At 35.4% G+C, this 25,202-nt stretch overlaps 4 protein-coding genes and 1 pseudogene across 5 annotated transcripts; 3 read left to right on the top strand and 2 right to left on the bottom strand.

Moving 5' to 3' along the window:
• The first annotated feature begins 1,045 nt into the window (after positions 1 to 1,045).
• On the top strand, positions 1,046 to 7,148 carry LOC139867125 (uncharacterized). The gene is made up of 5 exons (XM_071855457.1): positions 1,046 to 1,106; positions 1,265 to 1,385; positions 4,668 to 4,927; positions 5,543 to 5,988; positions 6,781 to 7,148. The coding sequence occupies exons 2-5, from the start codon at positions 1,267 to 1,269 to the stop codon at positions 7,036 to 7,038; spliced, it is 1,083 nt and encodes a 360-aa protein (XP_071711558.1). The 5' UTR covers positions 1,046 to 1,106; positions 1,265 to 1,266; the 3' UTR covers positions 7,039 to 7,148.
• Positions 7,149 to 7,618: 470 nt separating this feature from the next.
• Positions 7,619 to 13,149, top strand: LOC139867330 (uncharacterized). 2 transcript variants are annotated; one of them, XM_071855694.1, is made up of 2 exons: positions 7,619 to 10,290; positions 13,033 to 13,149. In XM_071855694.1, the coding sequence occupies exon 1, from the start codon at positions 7,750 to 7,752 to the stop codon at positions 10,264 to 10,266; it is 2,517 nt and encodes an 838-aa protein (XP_071711795.1). In that variant the 5' UTR covers positions 7,619 to 7,749; the 3' UTR covers positions 10,267 to 10,290; positions 13,033 to 13,149. The 2 variants fall into 2 exon arrangements, with proteins under 2 accessions (XP_071711795.1, XP_071711793.1); XM_071855692.1 differs by having other exon boundaries at positions 13,022 to 13,148.
• A 2,005-nt stretch (positions 13,150 to 15,154) lies between these two features.
• On the top strand, positions 15,155 to 17,874 carry LOC139867708 (uncharacterized; annotated as a pseudogene).
• A 311-nt stretch (positions 17,875 to 18,185) lies between these two features.
• LOC139867374 (histidine biosynthesis bifunctional protein hisIE, chloroplastic-like) lies at positions 18,186 to 20,596 on the bottom strand. The gene is made up of 5 exons (XM_071855741.1): positions 20,429 to 20,596; positions 19,080 to 19,325; positions 18,833 to 18,928; positions 18,589 to 18,740; positions 18,186 to 18,481 (listed from the first exon to the last, which is right to left on the bottom strand). The coding sequence occupies exons 1-5, from the start codon at positions 20,594 to 20,596 to the stop codon at positions 18,271 to 18,273; spliced, it is 873 nt and encodes a 290-aa protein (XP_071711842.1). The 3' UTR covers positions 18,186 to 18,270.
• Positions 20,597 to 21,964: 1,368 nt separating this feature from the next.
• Positions 21,965 to 25,202, bottom strand: LOC139866288 (uncharacterized). The gene is made up of 4 exons (XM_071854478.1): positions 24,758 to 25,202; positions 24,258 to 24,386; positions 23,280 to 23,873; positions 21,965 to 23,013 (listed from the first exon to the last, which is right to left on the bottom strand). Exons 1-4 carry the CDS (start codon positions 25,112 to 25,114, stop codon positions 22,132 to 22,134), a joined length of 1,962 nt encoding a protein of 653 aa, XP_071710579.1. The 5' UTR covers positions 25,115 to 25,202; the 3' UTR covers positions 21,965 to 22,131.

Below are 25,202 nucleotides of genomic sequence, written 5' to 3'. Positions count from 1 at the left end.
CTAGTATCTTTCAATTTGTTCACAATATATATGTTGGATTATTCTTAGCACATGCCCAAATTCTCCCCTTTGGATTATGGGCCCTGTGTCACGACACACTTGGCACATGCCCAAATTCGACTCTGCTTAAAAGGCATTACAAGATTTAATGCATAAACATGAGGCTTTCGTTGTTTAGGTTACATGAGAGACCGAGAGTTTTATTCAGGTGCATGTGATTTAATCGGGTTATCTTATATGAGGATATCAAGATGCTAATTAGTATGGTTATTCTAATTCTAAGGTTTTTAACAACAACAATAATAAAGTTATTTAAAGATACTTGGCTTAAAGGAAGGCTATTCTGTTTTATATTTCTATTTTTGTACAAAGGTAGATGTATCTACCGTTCTATTCTAATATACTCCGTATTAAAAAACTTAATCTTTTTTGGTTATTTTAGATTAGATGGAATCTTACCTACCGTTCTATACTTCTATATTGTAAATTTCTAATATTTTAAAAACTTATTATTTTTTTTATTATTCTAGATCTAGACTAGATGGAATCTTTTCTTTTGATCTAGTTTCAGTCCAATGGATGACGTGTACTTATATATATATATATATATATATATATATATATATATATATATGCAGTGGCGAAAACAGGAATTTTTTTCATCCGGAGTAAAAAAAAATTTAAAGCGTATCAATTTTTTTTTGGTAAAATATAGAGGTTTTGGGGAAAAATATGGTGATTTTTGAGCAAAATGTGGAGGTTTTTGGGCAAAATATGAAGGTTTTGAGACAAAATACGGAAGTTTTGGGGCAAAATATGGTGGTTTTGGGGAAAAAAAAAATTCCCACCGGGAGCAAAATAGAAAAACCCAAAATTTTTACACTAAAAATTGCAAATCGACTGGGGGCATCCCCATGCTATATAATATAATATTATAATATATGCTTAAAATGGTATCAATATTCAATATTTATGTCTATAAGAACAATGATCATTTGTTTGCCTTGAGATTTAAACTCTGTAACTTCAAAGAAAAACACTGTCACACAGATCAAGTCCCTTGCAGTAAGTTTTGAGTCAAAGTCAAACAGTGAAAGCAAACGCAGGTGAATCTTCAATCCAGTTAACCCACCTGCTTTTTTTTCCCTGATGTTTATTTTTTTTTTATATTAACCATCTGCTGCTATAAAGTGAAGCATGCGTATAATTAATTATTTTATTTTTCATTTAAATAGTAAAATAATTTAAATACTGGGTGACACAGGAATGGAGAATATTAAGAAGAAGAGAGTAGTGGTAGTTGGTGGCGGTGTAGGTGGTTCTCTTCTTTGCAAAACCCTGCAAAAACATCATCATCATCATGTTGATCTTACTCTTATTGATTCGTAAGTTATTCTATATTCTACTTTATCATCATTTTAAATTGGAAAAATTATTTGTAAATGCATCAAACTTTCAACAAATTACTATTGTATACAACTTTCAGATCTTCGGTTGTATACATTCAACCCAATTATTCTGTTGTATATATTTAACGTGTTATAACAAGTAAACTTCAGGTCACTTGAATTTCATTTCTAAACAAAATTACATCGTTAGTTCCTCATGTTTATAAGATATTGCATGTTAATCATTTATATTTATTTTAACTTCATTAGTCCCTCTGTATACTATCCTATCTATTTTCAGAAAACAAAATATAAATAAATTCGTATTCAACTTTCATGCTTGTACAGTACTCGTGTTCTTCAAGATTCATCACATCTTAACATCTCAAAATCAAAAAATGTGAAAGTTTACACTTATTAAATCTAGATCTGCGATCCTAAAGCTACACCTAACACTCTACATTCATAGGATTCGATCACCAAACTCAGTATCATAACTATCCAATTTGTGATCTTCATAACCAAAAACTCAAACAGATTTGGTCCTTGGAACAATCTAGCCATTCTTAGAACGATTTGAGCATAGATCTGAGTTTCTTGATGTTGGTTCAAGCTGTTTGAACCTTCAATCGAATCAAAAACAAAAAAATATCTCATATCTTATGTTCATCACGAGTCAACAAAAGTCAACGAATCAATTGGAGATTATAAACTAAAAATGAGATGACGAAGATGATTGAATTTGGAAAGGTTGGATGAATTTGTTTTGATCTTGAAGTTTAGGGACCGAATAAAAACATGATAAAAATCATAAGGACTACTTCATTAATTATTTATAAATATTAACCTGTTACCGAATGTACAAGTTATTTAATGCATACAATAGTATAATTTAGAAAGTTAAATGCATACAATAGGAGATATGAAAGTTGAATGCATACAATAAGAATATATAGTGATAGTTCGAGGCATTTTCAATTAATTTTCCCTTTTAAATTAGGAAAAATTATTTGAAAATGTATTGAACTTTCATCTAATTCTTATTGTATGCATCCAACTTTTAGATCTTCTATTATATACATGATATGATATCGTTAACTAATAAGGTTAATGGGTCAAGCCAATCAAACATATTTTGACTCGTATTCAATTGCATATTTAGCCCAAATCATTTTTCAATCCATAACACAACCCGCCCATTTGCTTTCTCGAGTTCTTATTCATACTCGTATGAATCTGGGTTTGAAATTGAAATTTATTTGGGTTGAATTTGGATATTAGATTTGTTCTTGATTTGATAAAGAAGATGAAGAAATTCGATTTTGTTAGAACAATTTAAAATAGTTGAATGCATACAATAGGAGATGTGAAAGTTGGATGCATACAATAGGAATTTGGTAAATGTTCAATGCATTTTCAAACAGTTTTTCCATTAAATTATGTGAAAAAACTTGTAATTGACCTTTTATAGTTATAACATGAAATATATAAGGTGTCGTTAGTTTTTATGTCTGCAGATCTTATTATGTCTTATGTCTGCGCGCTCCTGATGTTTTAACTGCCGACCGTTTGTTTTTCTTAAGACATAAGATAAAATAGTGTCTTATTTTATCTGCAACCTCGCCGACTTAGAAATATGCGTATAAATTGCATACGTTAAAACACACAGTTCTCATTATTTTGTATACTGACCTTCAGATCACATCTTCTTTACATACATGGTCAACAGATATTCAAACAAAAACATCTTAAAAAACAAAAACACCTTAGTGTCATCGTTACTGGATTTTCTGAAAGCATTTTGGAGCATAATTCTCATTTGCATTTAAGATATAACTATATAAGTTATGTTGTATTATATGGCAATGCTTAATATAATGTTATTTGCGTAAATAAATATAAATCGCTAGCAGAATTTATTTATGGCTCATTTTAGGTTTGGAACATAAGAAAGAAATATGAGTATGAAGATCAATACATAATGCTAATTAAGCTTTATAAAAAGTACACTCACTGCTTAACTTTTACTAAGACTGCTCACAACCATGACACATGTCAAAGATAGACACTTGTGCCACATCAGCGCCACCTCAGCAGCTTCTTCCTAAGACTTAACCCATCACACTCCCTAATATCCATGACACCTGTCATACAACGACATTGGCCCCACTTTTTAATATTTAATTTTTTTATTTAAATGATTATTATTATTATTATTTATTATTTAAATTTTAAACTTCAAACGGCTAGTTTTTCAACCGTTTTTTAAAAAAAATAAACGGCTAGATAACGGCTATATTTATTTATTTATTTTTTAAAAACGGCTATATTTCATCTATAAATACTCCAACTTAAATCTAAATCAAACACACACTTTTTTTTTTTTGGAAGCTCCGATTCCGACTATTAACTTGTTGTAACAGTGTTTGTGTTTCTTTATTATTGTATTTTCTTTCAAAAAAAAAAAAATGTAACCGTGTTTGTGTTTCCAAATAAAAGTGTTGTTTGAAAATAATCATATCAAAAAATTAATAATAAGAAACTAATAATTTATAACTTGAACATTACATTAAATTAAACATCAAAACAAGTAAATTAATATACAATAAACATAAACTTCATATAGTCAAAGGTCCCGCTTCATCATCTTGTTCATCTTCATCTTCGTCCTCTTCTTTAGCATCTTCTTCATCATTAACGTGTTCGGGATTGTTTGAAGGTCCCGCTTCCGGAACATATCGAATACGGTGGTTTGGTGGAAGATTCCAAATATGTTCGCATTTGCAATTGCAAAAGCCTCATCATAATATTGACCGCCTTGATCCATTCTCGAACGTATTTTTAAAAAAATAAATTGTTTGTAATATTGAGTGATAGTTTGTAGTAGTGTGGAATGTGTGAAAAAAAGTAGTGTTTATATAGATATAAATTTTGTAATTAAAAAAAAGGACAAAAAAAATATCCGTTGTAACCCAACGGCTAGTTTATATATTTTCTGTATTTTTCTTTTTTATTTTATTCAAAGACTCCGTCGTTTGCTATTGTTTAAAACCGCAGAATCTTCGACGGCACCCCAACGGCGGCTGCTAGCAACAGCGCCGTTGGTGGGACGGCCAAACGGCGGCCCAACGACATTCCCGTAGTGATCAGTCTAATTTGATGTATATATATTTATATTTGTGTATAACGTAATATCATTAATCATAAAATCCGATACTTTTGGACGATTCAGATAATTAGCGAATATGAATAATATGTTAAATCATGATACTTTACCAGGAAACAGTATTTTGAGATAACATGGGCGAACTTGAGGTCGATGGTTGAACCATCATTCGCAGTGAGATCCATAATTGATCACCATGAATATCTTCCTGGGGCAAATATTATCGTATCTGATGCAGTTGGGACTAATGAAGACGAGCAAATAATAACTACAGAAGAACACCGGATTGCATATGATTATCTTGTAATAGCCACAGGCCATATCGGTTCCCGTTATGTGACCAAACGGGAGAAGATTACGCAGTATGAGGCAGGTAATAATCTAACATACTCCGCACAACGAAATTGCTTCATTCATATAGAAGTAAACATGTAAATGTGGTTACTACTTACTATCAAGTTTTAAACAAAACCTATATTTATTCTTGATTTTGATATTGCTTATACTGCCTGCGTAACAATATAAGTGTACATCTTTCTATTTTAGTTTGTTTCAAAATAAGCGTCCACTGTTTATCCAAAAAAAAATTATAATTAAAATAAGCATCCACTTCCAAAAGTACTAATATTCTAACTTTACTAAATTACCGATAATTACTTTTTCACATAACTGATCCATAGAAAACTGTATAAAGTATGGAAGCTGATATTTTCACATTTTATTTTGATACGTACGCTATTTTTTACATCATTTCCTAAAATACCCTTATGTGTGTAAAATAATTAGGTGAAAGTAAGAGAAAATATAAAGGGTATTCTGGGAAATTTTGTTAAAATTTAGTTGATCTATCAAAATCGAGTGTCGAAATATCATCTCCCAAGTAAGGGTAAGACTGTCATTTTTCTCTTACAGACTTGCACCATGTAGTCATGTACTGATTAAGTCCTTTTTAAAATTTGTGTAATCTGATTGTGGCCTCTTAATGCAGATTATGACAAGATCAAATCATCTGATTCGATACTGATAGTTGGAGGGGGGCCCACGGGTGTGGAGCTTGCAGGTGAAATTATAGTTGATTTTCCGACCAAAAAGGTGAAGTTGGTTCACCGGGGTTCAAGGTTGCTGGAATTTATTGGTGAGACGGCTGGTAAAAAGGTTCTCGATTGGTTAACTGCTAGAAACGTGGAGGTCATTTTAGGTCAATCTGTTGATTTGGGTTCCAGCTCTGATGGTGCTTATAAAACATCTAGGGGTGAAACTATCATGGCTGATTGTCACTTTAAATGTACAAGTGAACCAATTGGCTCATCATGGCTCAAACAGACTATTCTTAATGATAGTTTGGATGATTGTGGGCGGTTAATGGTCGATGAAAACTTGCGGGTCAAGGGTTTCAAGAATATCTTTGCGATTGGAGATGTCACTGATGTTAAGGTAAGTCGTTTCGATTATGCAAATTTAAATGTTTATTCGGCTCAAATGTCATTAATTTGCTTAAATTACCAAGGTTTTAAAAGTCACAATTCGGGTACTAGTCGGACGTGACTCGTGACCTTACAGGGATGAGTCGGTCGAGTCCGACATTGACCAACTTTTAATAATTAATGGACAATGCTAACCATAGCCTTTAGGGCAATGGTTACGCATTTATTGCAAAATGTTAATTTTCCATATTACAATGTACTTTCCATACTTAAAAATTCAGGTGATCACTTCATTCATGGAAATGTATTTTTATATTGAAAATATTAACTTTGCAATTGATGTTTAACCATTGCCCTAAGGCCATGGTTATCATTTTCCTTTTAATAAATATACATTTTTTTACCTAACTTTGACCGACTTTGACCTGACTCAACCCGACTTTTAAGGCGATTCTGGGCGAGCCTGGACGGGTTAGTCCCCAAACCGACGTGTCAGCCGACTCGGCCGACTTTTACAACATCATTTATTAGTATGAATGGGTTGATATGGACATATCAAATGGGTTTAAGGGGCCAAAACTCTATAATGTATACTTTCGAATAATTGGATTTTTTATAGATAAAACAATAAAATTTTGGGCAAAAGTGTTCTGAATTTGATACTCGTTTCGATCTGTCACTTAACCGTCCTGGCCCACCCATTTTGCCACCTCAATATCTATTAGATGGTAGGTATGTTCTTCTTAGTCTAGATATTCTATTGCTTTGTGAAATACTCGTAACATATAGTTTGATTCATTAGGAGCTCAAACAAGGATATTTAGCACAAAGGCATGCTTTGGTGGTTGCTGACAATCTAAAGGTTCTGACCAACGGCGAAAATGAGCGAAAAATGGCGAAATACACCCCTGCCTCGCCATTGGCGGTCGTGTCATTGGGAAGGCGAGAGGCCTTAGCACAGATATGGTGTGTCACAAATATCGGACGCATTCCCGGTTTGCTAAAATCTAAAGACTTATTTGTTGGAAGAACAAGGAAGCAGCTCGGATTAAAAGCGTGATAAACACCGCATTTGTTTCATCAATAAATTCAGTTGGTCTTGCTCGAACGACAAGCAACTATGTAATTTGAGGTTGTGTTTTTATCAAATTGTGTTCAAAGACAAAGGGTGAATATGCTTGTGTGGAGATGATTATATGTTATATCAACAATGAATTGGAAACATGATATGGTTGACTACAAAAATCAAAAAGCATCTTTTATAAATGATCATCATTTCGTACAATACATGATTTATTATTATTAATAGTCTGATACAAAACCTGTTAAAAGGATTACAAGATCTTCCATTTGACTAATGCAAATTTGAAACAGTTTCAATATCCATTAAAAACAACAATAAAGCAAATTTGATGCACCTGAAGACTTGAAAAATACCAGTATCAATTAGCACTTTTTGCTTTACGATTATTCTTTTCCTCAACGTTGTGCTAAATCTCCTCAACGTCTCCGGCGACACTACCGGCGACGGCGATCTTCACCGGGAAATCGATTTCTCGTTTTCCTCAAAATTCGTTTCTAATTACTCCGTACTTCGTATCACAACTTCATTTCCCTTTCAGGGGGTACTGTAGCTCTCTCCTTCATGTCTGTTCATCTTCTTCTTGGTTAGAAACCCTAATCTAAACATTCTGCTTTCGATTTTTTGATTCTAATTTCTGTTTTTGTTTTCTTCTTCTACGTGCTATTCTATTTGAAATACTCTTTTATCATGTCAAACATACCGACATCCCCTTTTACACCAAAAGCATCGAACAACCAATCCCAGTCGAAACAATCTTTCTTTGCTGATAACAAGCATATCCGATATCAGCCTATCAATCAGGGTATTTGGGTTAAAATTGATCATAATAAGCAAAACTCACCTTCAAAAAACCCTAACCCTAATTACAATAACCAGCAGAATCCAACCCAACTTGTCCGATCCAGATCTGGTCTCAATCATCACTCGACAAGGTTAAACTCATCCTACAATCAATTATACAACAACTTCAAAATACGGGAATCAGCCACCAACCTTATCAATCGTTATGGCAAGCCTTTTCCAGATGCGAATAATTCTAAAACAAATCAATTGCCAAAACCGATCGACAAGTCTAGAATTACTTCATACCTCTTCCACAACTTTCCCGAACACTGGTGTTCAACGGACTTATGGGATGTTTTCAAAAAATATGGCAATATCCACGAGGTTTACATCCCCAGGAAGACCTTAAAAAACGGAAGGAAGTTTGGTTTTGTTAGATTCTTAGACGTTCCAGATTACCACAAAGATTCTCTTGCGAGGAGACTAAGTCTCATTGTTGCGGGTGACAATTTACTCAAAGTATACAAGGCCCGTGATCCCGAAGGAAAGAAACAAGCTCCACAGCCTAACAATGCAAAATCGGGTTCTAGGAACAATGTTAAGGTTGCATTTAACTCACCTGTAGACGAAAGGAATTTCAAAGAAGTGGTCCTAAACAAGCAGGCTACAAACTACGGCATCCCCTCGATTAAGGTAAATTCTAATGATGATCTTATCCAAATACTTGGTCAAGCGGTTATTGCCAAAGTTAAAGATCTTGAATTCCTTGAATATTTTAATGAAATATGTGAAAGTGAAAACCTTGGTGGGTTTACTATCAAATACCTGGGCGGGCATGATCTAATGCTTATATTTGAGGAACCCAACCCGGCCCTAGACTTGATTAACAATTCGGAACACCCATTATGGAAATGGCTTGAAGATATAAACCCATGGGATCCCGAAATTTACAAAACCTCTGGTAGACTTGTTTATGTTAACATATTCGGGGTACCTATTACTTGTTGGTTAGAATCCACATTCATTGACATAGCAAAAAATTGGGGCGAGGTAATTGAAACGTTTAATTGCTCTATAACCAATGAGAACAACCAAGATTTATCGCATGGCTCGGTAATTATCAAAACAAACAATTTCTCACCGATAAACGGCCAAGTTATTATCAACCCCGGTGACGTCAATCAATCTAAGGCTTACATCATTGAAGTTCAAAACTTTTCTATGTTTAACACTTATGGTGATATCGATAATTCGTCGAATTGGGATGATGAAATTCTTTCGGACGATCACATTTCTGACGAAGAGTCCCACTTGGATTGTGAAAATCGAGTTGAAGGAAACGCTGAAAAGACCACCCGTAACAACAACCACGATCCCACGCCTCCTCACCAAACCTCCTCTAATTCCTCTAAACGAATGGATACTCGTCCCTTTAATAATAATGCCGATAACCAATCTCTCCAATCTCCTAGCATATCGAAACCCATCAACCACTTTGACACCACAAACCCTCACACCCATAATCCTTCCAATCCCGAAACTGTTTTAAATAATACTAGCTCTACAAAAGAAACTAGCCCATCGAATGAAACTGATCCAATTGAACCACCTCCTATTCCTGATTTTAATACAGCAAGGCCATATAATACCACCTCATATCAACCAAAACCAAAAACCATCCCTTTGGAGTCCACTGTAATCACGCAGCCCATTACCACCAATACCCCCCCAAGCCCACCAAGAGAGGATACCCTTGCAATCCCGCAGCCCAACACTGTTATTAACGGCCCATCGAATCATGTAAATGATACCCCTGTTACACCTAGCCACATCTCGGGTAAATCTAATATGGACAGCTCACCTCAACACATTCTAACAAATGATTTATGCTCACCAATAGTGACACAAGAACATGCAGATTCTGTTCCCGAAACCCTCCCTCACCATACCACAAACGACACCCCCTGTACTACCCCTTTAAACCCTCAATCCAACTCTCCATTAAATTTTATGCCTGCCCCTAACGCTACACAACAAACAAATTCCGATCCTTTCAACCTCGAACCTTTACTTTATACGGGTAAAGAAATTTCTAAAAAGAGAAAAATTTCTAGCACCATCGCCAAACCTATCATTAAGTCAAAAAACACCTCTCAAAACCCAGATTTTAAAAGACCTAGATCCAATATGCTTTACATCAAACATCTAGCTAGAAGTGGCCAAAAGCTTAGAATCTCTCAACTGGCTAAACGTTGTAAGTCCTCGTCTAACGGTGGTGGTAGCACATCCTACTTCTCGAAGGGATCTCATATGGACATGGTACATAACAAAAAGACTAAAAAGACAGGTTCTACCTCTAGCAAAAGCTTGGATACGTTCGAATTCGGGAAAAGCATCGGGATTCGTCGCAACAACCCATGAATCCACCTCCGTCACATCGATTCTGTAAGTTTTTTCTCATGTGTACGATTTCTCTTAATATTCGGGGTATTGGACAAACGGGTAAAATAAGCTGGCTTAAACGTATTTGCTATAAAGAAAAACCATCAATTCTAGGCCTCCAGGAAACCAAATGCGGCCAAACACGTGACAACACCATTGAATCTTTCTGGGGTAATTCTGATTTTAAATTCGTCCAAAAGGATTCGGATGGTGCTTCCGGAGGTATCCTAACTATTTGGGATACTAATATCTTTTCGTTCAACTATGCTATTGAGGGTGAATTCTTTCTTGCAATTTGTGGCACGTGGGCGGGTCATGACTCTGAAATTGCCTTCATTAATGTTTATGGCCCCCATTCCCATTCAAAAAAACTTAGACTTTGGAGCGAACTCTCATCCCTTACTAACTCCCTTAATATCCCACACATTGTTTTTGGTGACTTCAACGAAGTAAGAAACAAAACAGAACGCATGAACACAGAGTATAATCAAAATTGGGCAGATAATTTTAATAACTTTATAAATAACTCTGGATTAATTGATCTTCCTTTAGGCGGTAAAAGGTTCACAAGGATTTGTGAAAAAACAATGAAGTTTAGTAAACTTGACCGATTCCTCATTTCCGATGGCATCTTCACTATCTGGCCCAACACATCCTCCAAAACTCTTGATCGGGACCTTTCTGACCACTGTCCCATTATCCTAAGAAATAACCTCCTCGATTCTGGCCCTAAGCCAATACGTGTCTTTGACACATGGCTAGATTTAAAAGATGCCGACACCACCATAGAAAAGGCTTGGTTGATCCCAATTAGTGGGAATAGGCCTGACTGCATTTTCCGTAACAAACTAAAAAACGTTAAATTAGAACTTAAAAAACATAGTAATCAACTTGATAACTTAGACTCCCAAATACGTGATCATCTTACTGAATGTAATAATTGGGAACAAACCGCCGAAACTAGACCTTTATCCGAAACTGAAAAACAAAAATGGATCGATGAAAAAATGCATCACATCGTCAAAGAAAAAAAGAAAACAAACATGCTTAAACAAAAATCTAGAATCAAATGGGCGCTTGAAGGTGATGAAAATTCGAAATACTTTCATAACTATATCAAAAGAAGAACAAGTAAAAACAACATCCACGGGCTTTCAATTAATGGTACATGGACTGAAGATCCTAATCTAATAAAACAAGAAACATATTCCTATTTTAACAACATCTTCCGATCCAAACACTTACGTGACGAATGCCCTTTCGATCATGTTTCACATCTTGAATACATTTCTTCCTTGGACAATCAACTCCTAGAAGCTAAATTTAACGAAAAAGAAATATGGGAAGCCATATGTAATTGCGATAGCTCTAAAGCTCCTGGGCCGGACGGTTTCAACATGAGATTCTTTAAAAAACATTGGGAACTGATTAAAACCGACCTCATTAAATCTCTAGATTGGTTCTGGGAAAACTCAGAAATCTCCAAAGGATGTAATGCATCTTTCTTCACATTAGTCCCGAAAAAACCCAACCCAATCGGATTAAATGAATATCGCCCAATCTGTCTAATAGGTAGCTACTATAAAATTCTCACCAAAATACTCTCCAATCGCCTTGCCATGGTCATTCATAAAATCATTGGTAGTGAACAAACAGCTTTCCTCAAAGGTCGAAATATCCTAGATAGTGTCCTAATTGCAAACGAAATAATTGATGAATTAAAACGTAAAAAACAAAAAGGTTTAATCTTTAAAGTTGACTTCGAAAAGGCATTTGACTGCATTGAGTGGGACTTTCTATTTAAAACCATGCACTTCATGGGTTTTGGTCCAAAATGGATTGGTTTCATTCGGGCATGCCTTTGGTCATCATCTATTTCTGTACTAATCAATGGCTCTCCCACCAAAGAATTTTCCCCTGAAAGGGGAATTCGACAAGGTGACCCCATTTCGCCATTCCTGTTCATCATTGTTGCTGAAGGTCTTAACATACTTGTCAAAAGAGCATTAGCCAATGGTCATTTGCAAGGATTAAAGATCGGACATGACAATCTCAATATTACACACCTCCAATATGCTGATGATACAATCTTCTTCGGCGAATGGAATAAAAGAAACGCCAAATATATCTCCAAAATACTAAAATGTTTTGAAAATATTTCAGGCCTCAAAGTTAACTTCCGTAAAAGCAAACTTTACGGTATAGGTACATCTACGACCGAAACCGAACAAATGGCTTGCTACATGAACTGCTCTGCGGGTCATACCCCGTTCTCCTATCTTGGACTTCCTATTGGTGTACCCACATCTCACGCCTCCTCGTGGCAGCCGATCGTTGAGAAATTCGACAAAAGGCTTTCAGATTGGGCTGCTAAATCTATTTCTTTCGGAGGTCGACTTACGACCATCAAATCAATTCTTAGTAGTATCCCATTATACTACTTCTCCTTATTTCATGCACCATCCGCTATCCTTAAGGTACTTGAATCTAAAAGACGGAAATTCTTCTGGGGAGGATCTTCAAACGATAATAAAATTAATTGGATCAAATGGGACCAAATAATTTTGCCATACGATTGTGGGGGTTTAAACGTGGGGTCCCTCTTTGCTAAAAACATATCATTACTTTGTAAATGGTGGTGGCGTTTTAAAAACGAAGATAATGCATTATGGGTAAAAATAATCAAAAGCATTTATGGGCCGGGGGGAGGGTTGGATACTAACTTTTTATGCAGGAACATTTCAGGTCGCACCATTTGGAAAGAGATTATTAAAGCTGGAAAAGTTGCTGACAATATAGGCACAACCTTCACATCCTCGATTTCAAAGCGCATAGGAAATGGCACATCAATAAGCTTCTGGCATGATATATGGATCGGATCTGAGTGCTTAAAAGATACATTTCATAGACTATTCATGTTGGAATCCCGCAAAGAAGCAACTGTTGCTGATAGAATAATGAACGTTAACTCTACCTCGATCGGTAATTGGGATTGGTCCCGCCCTCCTAGTGGTCGTGCAAAGGATTATCTCACGGAGCTCAACAACCTAATAACATCTGTTATTATTTCAGAACGCCCCGACTCATGGAAATGTTCCCTTGACACATCCGGCATCTACACTTCAGCAGCACTGTCAAATCTGATCAATAAGCTTAAATACGGCACAAACTCTAGAAACCTTTCACTACCTCAAAACAAATTCGTTCCACAAAAGATATTCATTTTCTCATGGAGGGCCGTTCAACAAAAAATCCCGGTTAGAACCGAACTCGATAAAAAAGGAATTGACCTTCACACCATCTTATGTCCCTTATGTGAGCACCAAATTGAAACCATTGATCACGCGTTGTTAAATTGTCAAAAAGTATCTTCAATATGGATACAATTTCTCGATTGGTGGAATCAAAACAACATAAGTATCTCTAACATCAATGATGCCATCATCTCGGATCAGGGCATATCACATAATTCCATTGGTTCTTCAATATGGCAAGCTGCTAAATGGATTGCGTGCTACATTATTTGGAAACATAGGAACTTAAAGACTTTTTCCGGAAAAATATGGAACCCCGCTGTGATAATCTCCGAGATCCAATCTCAAAGCTTTAGCTGGATCTCAAATCGTTCACGGAAGAAAACACCTATCGATTGGCATCAATGGCTACTCAACCCGTCATTTTACGTGTCACCTCCTTCAAACCGCATAGGCGTCGGTTAACATAACTTAACTCAAATCGGGATGGTTTCGTTATTCTATATAGCCTATGTGGGTTAGATTAAATGGGTTGGTTGTGTGTCAACTTTGTAGTCGCTTGATCGGCACGGTTGTCCCCTCCTTCCCCGCTTGTTGTTCTTTTACGCAAGTTCGTCCCTCGTAGTGTTATCTAGTCTACGTCTCCCCCGATCATAAGTTCAGATAATTATTTCATATTTTCTCAGCTGATCCGTTTCGTTTATAGCATTGTATAAAAGCATATAGGGACTTGTATTGTAATATTCCATATAATAATAATAATATTTTTGCTTTTAAAAAAAAAACGATTATTCTTTTCCTCGACCCCTGATTAGGTAAATCTGCATCTAAGAACCTCGAGAACATCTTCAAATTTTAAACCTCTGCGGATTAATAAGACCATTTCGTGATATAATACGTCTGCCATTTCTGATACAGTTCGTGACTCATCCTCATTCTCTTCTAGTGTTCTGCAAAATTCATCTGCGTCTTCCTACAAACAAAACAAAGGAAAAAAAGCCAAGAGTGAGTTTTATTCAGGTATATGTGATTTAATCGTGTTATCTTATGTAAGGATTTCAAGACACTAATTGTCAAGTTTTTTGTATATGGTCATTCTAATTTTAAGGTTTTTAACAACAATAATGAATTTATTTGAAGATACTTGGCTTAAAGGAAGGCCATTGTGTTTTGTATTTCTATTTTTGTACAAAGGTAGATGTATCTAGCCTTCTAATATATTAAAAATCTTATTCTTTTTTGTTTATTAGATGGATTCTTTTCTTTTGATCTAGTTTCAGTCCAATGGATGACGTTTACTTATGTGCTTAAAATGGTATCAATATTCAATATTTATATCTATATAAAAGAACAATGTTCATTTGTTTGCCTTGAGACTTAAACTCTGTAACTTCAAAGAAAAACACAGGTCAAGTCCGTTGCAGTAAGTCTTGAGTCAAAGTCAAACAGTGAAAACAATACGCAGGTGAATCTTCAAATCCAGTTATGCCACCTGCTTTTTTTCCCTGATGTTTATTGTTTTTTTAATTAACCATGTGCTGCTATAAAGTGAAACATGCGTATATTTAACTACTCCGTATCTTTTTATATTGTAAAATAATTTAATACTGGGTGACACAGGAATGGAGAATATTAACAAGAAGAGAGTGGTGGTGGTTGGTGGCGGTGTCGGTGGTTCTCTTCTTTGCAAAACCCTGCAAAAACATCATCATCATCATCATCATGTTGATCTCACTCTTATTGATTCGTAAGTTATTCTACGTTCTAATTTCTCATCATTTTATATTATGTGAAAATAAAATAGATACATATAGATACATGTAATTGACCTTTTCATAGTTAAGTTTAAGTAATGTTGTATTATATATGGTAATGTTTAATATCTTGTTACTTGAGTAAATAAATACGAGTATAAATCACTACCAGAATATATGGTTCATTTTATGTTTGGAATTGGAACATAAAAAAGAAATAGATTAAGGAGATCAATACAAAAGGCTTTATAAAAAGCAAGTCCTTGTGGTAAGTTGTATCAGATATGATGTATATATATTTGTGTGTAACATAATGTCGCTAATTTATAATAATCAATAATTTTGGATGATGATAGATGAATTGATCAGATCATTAGTGAATATGAATAATATGTTGAAGCATAATTTATTACAGGAAACAGTATTTTGAGATAACATGGGCGAGCTTGAGGTCAATGGTTGAACCATCATTCGCAGTGAGATCCATAATTGATCACCATGAATATCTTCATGGGGCAAGTATTATCGTATCTGATGCAGTTGGGATCAAAGAAGACGACCAAATAGTAACTACAGAAGAACGCCAGATTGCATATGATTATCTTGTAAATTGTAATAGCCACAGGCCATATCGGATCCCGTTATATGACCAAACATGAGAGGATTTCGCAGTATGAGGCAGGTAATCGAACATACTTCAAAACAACAAAATTGCTTCATTCATATTAAAGTAAAATTGTAAATGTGGTTACTATCGAGTTTTTAACAAAACATAGGTTCATTCTTGATTTAGATATTGCTTATACTACCTGTGTACCAAAACATGTGTCCACCTTTCTATTTTAATTTGTCTCAAAATAAGCGTCCACTCGTTCTCAAAAAGATAAATAAATAAATAAAATAAGCGTTCACAATTTTCCCTGGTCGGGCTACCCGGGAGGGTGAGTAATCCGACCCCATACAGCCAACAGGATTACTCCTGGCTGTTTTCAACTTTTTCCTGGTCACCACAAAATATTCGTATTGGACAGAATTCGAACTTGACCAACCACTTCCAAAAGTAATATGAGCTCTTATTGTAGATTATGATAAGATCAAATCTTCTGATTCGATACTGATAGTTGGAGGGGGGCCCACGGGTGTGGAGCTTGCGGGTGAAATTATAGTTGATTTTACCTCCAAAAAGGTGAAGTTGGTTCATCGGGGTTCAAGGTTGCTGGAGTTTATTGGTGAAACGGCTGGTAAAAAGGTTCTTGATTGGCTAACTGCTAGACACGTTGAGGTCATTTTAGGTCAATCTGTTGATTTAGGTTCGAGCTCTGATGGTGCTTATAAAACATCTAGTGGTGAAACTATCATGGCTGATTGTCACTTTAAATGTACAAGTGAACCAATTGGCTCATCCTGGCTCAAACAGACTATTCTCAATGGTAGTTGGATGATCGTGGGCGGTTAATGGTAGATGAAAACTTGCGGGTCAAGGGTTTCAAGAATATCTTTGCGATTGGTGATGTCACTGATGTTCAGGTAAGTCGTCTCGGTTATGCAATTTATATGTTTATTTGGCTCAAATGTCATGTTCATTTGCTTTTATTACCAAGGTTGTAAAAGTCGCGAGTCTGGGACGAGCCAGTCGAGACCTTGGAGGGACGAGTAAGTCGAGTCGGGGACGAGTCAGTTGAGTCGGTGACGAGTCAAACCAGCGTTGACTTTTAGTAATAAACAAATAAAACACATATATATTACAGATAAATATATCAAACATAAAACATAAGTATTTTAAACATAGATATTCGGCACAAAATCTAAATTTTAAAAATATAAAATTTTTTGCCTAACATTTACTTTGAACAACTCATGCCCTACTCAGCAAGACTTTGACCAACTAACTTTGACTCACCTTTAGCGTTGACCGACTTTTGAGGTGTTTTTGGTTGAGTCGGGACGGGCTAGTCCCCAAACCGAAGCGTCAACCGACTTTTACAACAACGTTTATTACTATGAATGGGTTGATAGGTACATATATGTTTGATCTCAAATGGGTTCCAAGGGGGAAAAATCTACAATGTGTACGTTCAAATAATTGGATTGGATTATTTATTAAAAAAACAAAAAAAAAATTGGGCAAAAGTGTTCCGAATTTGATATTCGTTTCGATCGGTCACTTAACAATCTTGACCCACCCATTTTGCCACATCATCTGTCACTTAACCATCTTGACCGACCCATTTTGCCACCTCAACATCTATAAGACGGTAGATATGTTCTTCTTAGTCATGGTATTCTCTTATTTTGTGAAATAACACAGTTTGATTCATTAGGAGCTCAAACAAGGATATTTAGCACAAAGGCATGCTTTAGTGGTTGCTGACAATCTAAAGGTTCTGATCAACGGCGAAGATGAGCGTAAAATGACAAAATATACCCCTGCCTCGCCAATGGCGATCGTGTCATTGGGGAGACGAGAGGCGTTATCACAGATATGGTGCGTTACAAATATCGGACGCATTCCTGGTTTGCTAAAATCTAAAGACTTGTTTGTTGGAAGAACAAGGAAGCAGCTCGGATTAAAAGCGTGATAAACACCGCATTTGTTTCATCAATAAATTCAGTTGATCTTGCTCGAACAACAAGCAACTATGTAATTTAAGTTTTTTTTTTTTCTTTTTTTTTCAAATTGTGTTCAAAGACAAAGGGTGAATATGCTTGTGTGGAGATGATTATATGTTATATCAATAATGAATTGGAAACATGATACCGTTGACTACAAAAGTCATAATGCATCTCTTATAAATGATCACCATTTCATACAATACATTATTTATTAATAGTCTGATACAAAACATATTAAAAGGATTACAAGGTCTTCCATTTGACAAAAAGATTGACTAATGCAAATTTGATACAGTTTCAATATCCATTAAAACAACAATAAAGCAAATTTGATGCACCTGAAGACTTGAAAAATATTAGTATCAGTTGACGCTTTTTGCTTTACGATTATTCTTTTCCTCGACGCCTGATTGGGTAAATCTGCATCTAAGAACCTCGAGAACGTCTTCAAATTTTAAACCTCTGCGAATTAATAAGACCATTTCGTGATATAATACGTCCGCCATTTCTGATACAGTTCGTGACTCATCCTCATTCTCTTCCAGTGTTCTGCAAAACTCGTCTGCTTCTTCCCTGCAAAAAAAAAAAAAAAAAGGCAAGTTTTGTTTTGTTTGTTACACTTGAACTCGATGTCATAAATTAGTTAGCTTTTGAAAATATTTATTAAAGAATCAGCATACCGAATCTTTGAGCACAATAATTTGTCGTCAAGCAATAAACGCTTAGTCCATGATGGTTTGCCTTGTTCAGGTGCTGAAAGTTCTTCCTTTCTTCGGGCAAGTGTGGATTCCAGTGAGTACAAGGTTGTCAATGCCAGATTATTTTCTTCAATCTTAACATAAAAAATAAATAACCATATAATCTTAAAAAAAAAATAAACAAAATAAAAGTAACAAATGGCACATGAGGGTAAAAAATGGGCACCTCTGGTTTATTAAGGGAATCGAAAATGGATGTGTAATAGCAAGTTTCAGCTCCAGTGTGACACGTAGGACCATCAGGCTTTCCAAGGTATATAATCTGGCAAATGTTAAAAAAATTGTGTTATCTTTTTTCAGAAAATAAACACATGATAGCAGCTAAAAAGTTACACGTGGTTTCTTATAACCTGCACTACAAGTTAACCATTTGACCCCTGCTTTGACCCGTTATTACACACGAAGGAACTTACAGAATCACGATCACAGTCAAGAAAGATATCATGAACATTGATGAAATTCAACGATGTTTCTCCTTTGGTCCACAATGTTGATCTTGATCTGCTATAGAAAGTTGCCTTCTTGGATGAAATTGTGGATGCAAGTGCTTCCCTATTGGCAAATCCTTGCATTAATATTGCTCCCGAGTCAACATTTTGAGCGATAGCCACAGCCAAACCCTTTTCGTCCCATATTACACTGTCCAATACCGAATTTATCTGAAACTCATTTTCCAAATGGTTTATATCAAGCATAGGTCAATCGTCACCCATCATAGAAGATGAAACATAAACTAAAACATAAAAGTCTTCTGCTCGGTACAACTTTATTCATATATACTAATAGTGGGCCATATGTTAGCCGTTTACTATAAGACCATTTCTAACCGTGATTGTGACGTCACAGGCGGTTTTGACACTTGGTCAAAAAGTGGAATCCGTGGAATCCGACTGTGATTTGGCAATGTCACTTTCTGACATTTTATAACCGTGTGTGTCAGTTTTTTTGTGTTAAATATTGGGTAGGGTGATGTGGTAAAATCTTATTGGAAATGGGGTGGGAAAAATAAATTAATTATAAAAAATATATATATATTAATTAAAATTGGAAAATCATTGATTGGTTAAAAGCAAACTGACGGAAATTCTTTTTTGCGTTGAGGGCTCGACTGACGCCCAAAACTGACGCCCGGTTAGGGTCCGTCAGTTTTCGTCAGTTAAGTCCATGTCATCTGGCGGACTGAACTGACGCCCGGTTATGATTGGTCTAAATATTATAGTTGTTACTTGCAATACGACGTCGTTTGCTATCTTTTAATTTACACACAATTATAGAAATATACTCCATTATTTTGCAGCAATTATAAACAAGAATCCATGTTGATTCTAGTTGATTACTAAAGGCATATAAAACTTCTTTTAATCCATATTGACACCCGAAAAGAAAAGTACATATCAAGAGGTGGAAGAATAGGCAGGTCAGGCAGTTATGTGACAGGTCAGAACAGGTAATTTAGTATGAGTCATAGTTGGGATTGGGTTAACCTTAAATAGTTGTCCACTTAATTATAAATAGCTCATGTAATTGATATCTATACAGGAAATATTTTTACAAGAACAATATATAATTTTTTAATACATTGAACGGGTCGAAACTAGATCCATTTGACCCATTTCCTTTGCAGCTAAATGTATTCTTTTACTCTAAACAAAACACAAACCTAGAAAAGCTATGGGTCATAATTGCCACCTTCACCTTTGTAGCCAAAGGTCTTATATAACCACCAAAAGCTTAAATAGATACAAGGTATACAACACATTACCTTAGATTCAAGAAGAACATTTTGTTCAGGTTTCTTAATGCAAGCCTTGATAGCATAACATCTATTGTTAAATGTACAAATTTCTGTGTGCCCCCTGATAGGGTTAAACATGCAATCTCTTGAAGGAAATTGCAGGGAACGAAATCCATGAAATTGTACAAACGCCATACCTAGTAAATCAAATTAAGCTACTATTAAATTAAAATGTTAATTTTTGATACCACAACAAGCAAACACTACAAAATATTTTAATAACCACTGCATTAAGCTTGAATCGAAATGCAATGTTTCATAATTTCGTAAAGTAAATATGAATTCATGAAATACACAAATTCAGTGTTTCACAAAAACAGCTATTATAGTAAAAATTTGATTCGAAGTGTATAAATTTTTACATAATGGAACGTTTTGCAGACTATAATAATGAAAATAGAATACCTTGCAATTGCTATTTTGACAGAAAAGATTGTGACCTGATGTTTGACCACCGTCGCCTTCGCCGCCGTCTCGGAGCTACTTTCCACTTTTCAGTGAATCAGCCAAACAGGATCAAATACGGAGTGTATACTAAATTTTTCATAAATGGCCCTAATTTCGTCACATTTTACGATTTTGGCCCAACACATATATACCATGGTGAAGAAGAGTGTTAATTAAATGATTGACAAGGTTAATTACTTGGATGATTCAATGTGTTTGTATGTAGACTCTGATTGACGATGATGTTAATGATAAAAAACAATTGTATGTTACAATTATTCAGAGTACTACTCATTTAACCATTAATTACCTCCATTATATTTATATATTTTTTAAATTCATTCGACGCTTAATTATTTTGTTTATATGAAACCTAACCTAGTGTGTGTCGAGTCATTTTCTAAGTAAATCTTATATTTACAAATGTACAAGGTTTTTCATGTCCTTGTTTATTGAGGAAATCAGATAATACTTAGATATATGCTATATGCGGTCTAATTGGTTAATTGTTATCGACCTTGGACCATCGCAAGATGCGATGATTGTCAAGTTTGAATTTGAGATATATTGTGAGGATTATGAGTACGTCAATCACTAGTTCATTTTGTGAGGGTGTCAGAACACAACCACGACTCTAACTTAATTATAAAACACGATAGTCAACCCGAGCTTGGTCAAACTTAGGTATTAATGCTTAAAAAACTTCAAACTTGACTCTGACTTAATTCGATTTTGAGTAACCTCGAGTTGTCTTGCTATACTTGAATTCTACATGTTGGAAGGAAAGGGGCACTTAATCTTGGTTGAAAAGATGTATTTTTTACTTATTAAGACGGTTGGGTAAATCGATACTAGATTAAGATTAAAAATTTCAAATAACTCATCTTGTAAAAAAGAACATACTTAAATAGCTTTAAGACGTCCATAAAGGTTTTCTTTTCCATGTAGAATAAGCTAATATTCACGCGTGGACAACAAATGTATGTTAAAGTTGCTACTAGTTGTATTTGTATGAAACGATCAAAGCACCAAAGATAAGAACAAAATTCAAACGTGTTGCGTTTTAACTCACTTGTATAGCTTGTTATCCATCATCTTACATTATAGTAGCAAAAGTCAACATATGATCAAAAAAGACACGTGATCTGACTAACTTATATAAACACCAACTCTAAGCGGATCAAAAAGGGATAAGAATCAACATTGTTAGAATACCAAAACATTTATGAACACTTGGTGTAGTGAAATTCGATTTGTAGTCGATGATGAACAAGCGGGCTTGATGCTGCCATCAACCCTTTCTTAACATCCGCCTGCAATTCTCTTAATGGGATCGCAGCCAAAAAGCTCTTAATATACTCTTTACACGATTCTTTACCTTTCGACACCACAAAATCTTCAGTTGACTTTTGTTGAATTGTAGTATCTTGGTCAAACTTCAAGATGAATGCTTGATTACACCCCTCATGTAGTCTCTCTCCCAATGTGTCGATTATAAAGTATGCATCTTTTTCAACTTTCAAGATAAAGAAATGATCATTCCAGCTAACAATGTAGACCAACGGGTGTAAATTGTTACTATGGTTTGACCCGATTTGACTGATCTCATCCCATATGGAGTCAAACGACATAGCACCATTAAGAAAGTCAAAAACCCAGTCTTCATGCCCATTGGGTTGAAAGAATCCAACGAAGGACTTTTCAGGTACTACAGAAAGATTACGGGTCCCGGCTTGAAGGACAGTTTCAAGGTCAAAATGTTTATCGGGGAATTTTTTTCTATAAACTTCGTTTTCGCATAAGTTTCTCCACTCTAATGAGCCTTCTCGAATTAACGTATCGAGCTCAGATTTAATCGGCATTTGATGATTATTGTTTTGGAACCAATCAGCTATGGTGGCAACTAATGATGTGCATGCGCTTTCACCAGACGCTTTTTCGCTTCTTTGATCAATCGAAGCAAAAAAGATTTGGGTTTGAATTGTCATATACCCGTCCCTACTTATAACTTCCACGTTTTCCCATTTACCGACAACAAAATTATCATCCCCGAAATCAGAAATTGAAGATCTACTTGTTGTTGAGCCTTCGTCACTTTTGTGCCACTGCCAGGTTAATAAAGATTATCAGAAAGCTAATAAAATAAAATAAAAAAGTTTGCAAAGTAGTAGTAATTTTAGTGGGTGCTCAAATGGGTCAAATAGAAATGGGTCGGGAATGTTGTCTAAATGGTCAAAATGGTAACTTTTTACCAAAATAGGTCGGGTCAGGAAAGTTGACCAGGGGGTACCATTTTACTACACGTTACCCGGGCCATTAAACCATACTAGGATTAAAAATCTCTACTTCTATAAAGAAAGAGAAAATTTACCCCATACGAAGATTCATCTGATGAGGTCAGCATTCGACGGTCAAAGTCAATATCATCCCCACCTTCTTCTCGTACATTCCTTTTAAGAAGTGGCTCTCCTTTGACTTTTGGAGATCTAAAAGTCAACTTCCTTCTCCTCCATGGAAAAATGCTGCGCTTTGAAACTGGCCTTGCTGACCGGTTAATCATAGATGCATTCAAATCATCTGCTTTTTTTGTATCATAACTTTGGTAATATATCCGATCACTATCATCGCTACCACTCGAGTTTAAATAAGAAGTTAGAGTTCCATAACTGAGGGACTTTTTAATATTAGAATCAGCATAGTCTACTTCTTCCGAATCGGTTCCTTCAAATGAATCTGAGTCAAACGGATAGTCAACACCGTCAGTTCTGACCGAGCTTTTCCCACTGCCCTCTTCTTCCCCATATGGTCTTTTAGCCCGGTGAGCTGAAATTATATTGAAGATTTTGACTTTTTTAAAACCAGCTTTAAGACCGGTGACCCCATCTTCATTGACAGGCGTAACAGATCTCTGTGCGAGTTCTGAAAGGCCGTGACTATTTTTCAGTTCTTCGAGGCTGAGTGATACCTGTGTATTAAAATTACGAATGAAGACCGATCCTTAAAGGTAATAAAATTAAACCATGTACTTATAGACGGGCAAATTCAGGTCATGTTGAATCTCAAATGGGTGAATAAAAAAAAATATAGCTTTTGAAAACCTTGTTAAAAAACGCTTAAAGAACCATCTAAATATCTAAATAATCTTAATGAAATGCTAAATAAATCTGTTTTATGACACAATAAACATTTATGAGCATATTAATCAATTTGGGCAGAGAGTGTTTTGGGTCAATCGACCCAATTCATTCATACCAAAATATTAGTACCAATTTTGATCCACTGACCTACCCTTTTTCCCACTCCAAGGTATCATATTCCAAATGGATTTACAGTTTCAAATAGTACTTACAGAGAGTATAGGACTACACTCCATTCTATTAGGCACCAAAAGGTGAATACTTATTGTGGTCTTTTCTGGCTCAGCAGATGCGAATTCAGCAAGGTTCAGCAATCCGGTTGCAACAGCATGGTTTAAGCCCTGTATTAAAGCAGCATAATAGAAGAATTCTTCAACAACTATATAATGAACAATGTCACACATAAAAACTGCTCTTATAACCCAAAGAGAATCAGCAATTTTTATTTTGGGTCATGACAAGAAAATTAAGCAAATTATATTGTGGGTCATCACAACCTTAACCAACCACTAATTGGATGATCATATAACGAAAACATCAAAGCCAATCTTAAATTACTTTTGGTTGATGAATCTAAGAAGCTCAATCAAATATTTTGATTTACAATACAAGTATGAAAATTTCAATTTCAGGTAATGACTTAATGTAAACATGTGAGTATGACCAAATTCAATCAAATAAATCAACAACAAAAAATTAGTTCAGGACTTACATCGAACACCTTGAATGCAACTTCCCACTGCTGAAAACCCCCATCTCTAAACCTCACCAAATCACAAACACCAACAAACTCTTCATTCCATTCAACAAACCCTTCATCACTCATCAATCCCTCTTTCGTATAATCCCTCTTCGCACCACCGTTCCGTTTTAACTTGATCCGATTACTCGATTTATCACATCCTTTCCAGTTAAGTTCAACACGCAGTTTCGATAAATCTGGATGATCATGAGCGGAGCTGGTGGTTAACTCCGGCAAGCCATGAATGGAGTGAACAATAATCTTGGCTCGAAATTGTTTTGATGAAAGTGGGGGCCATGGCCTCCACTTCATCATGTTAACCACCATCTTAGTTAGTTATTGGGAATTTGATAATTGTTTGTTTGTTAGGTTTTTGCAATTGGTGATGAAAGATTGTTTACCAAGAGTGTGATAT

The sequence above is a fragment of the Rutidosis leptorrhynchoides genome, chromosome 9 (genome assembly GCF_046630445.1).
Source record: "Rutidosis leptorrhynchoides isolate AG116_Rl617_1_P2 chromosome 9, CSIRO_AGI_Rlap_v1, whole genome shotgun sequence".
In the NCBI taxonomy this organism is placed as follows: domain Eukaryota; kingdom Viridiplantae; phylum Streptophyta; class Magnoliopsida; order Asterales; family Asteraceae; genus Rutidosis; species Rutidosis leptorrhynchoides.
The sequence above is the reverse complement of the archived record's forward strand: the minus strand, read 5'-3'. Positions and strand labels throughout refer to the sequence as shown.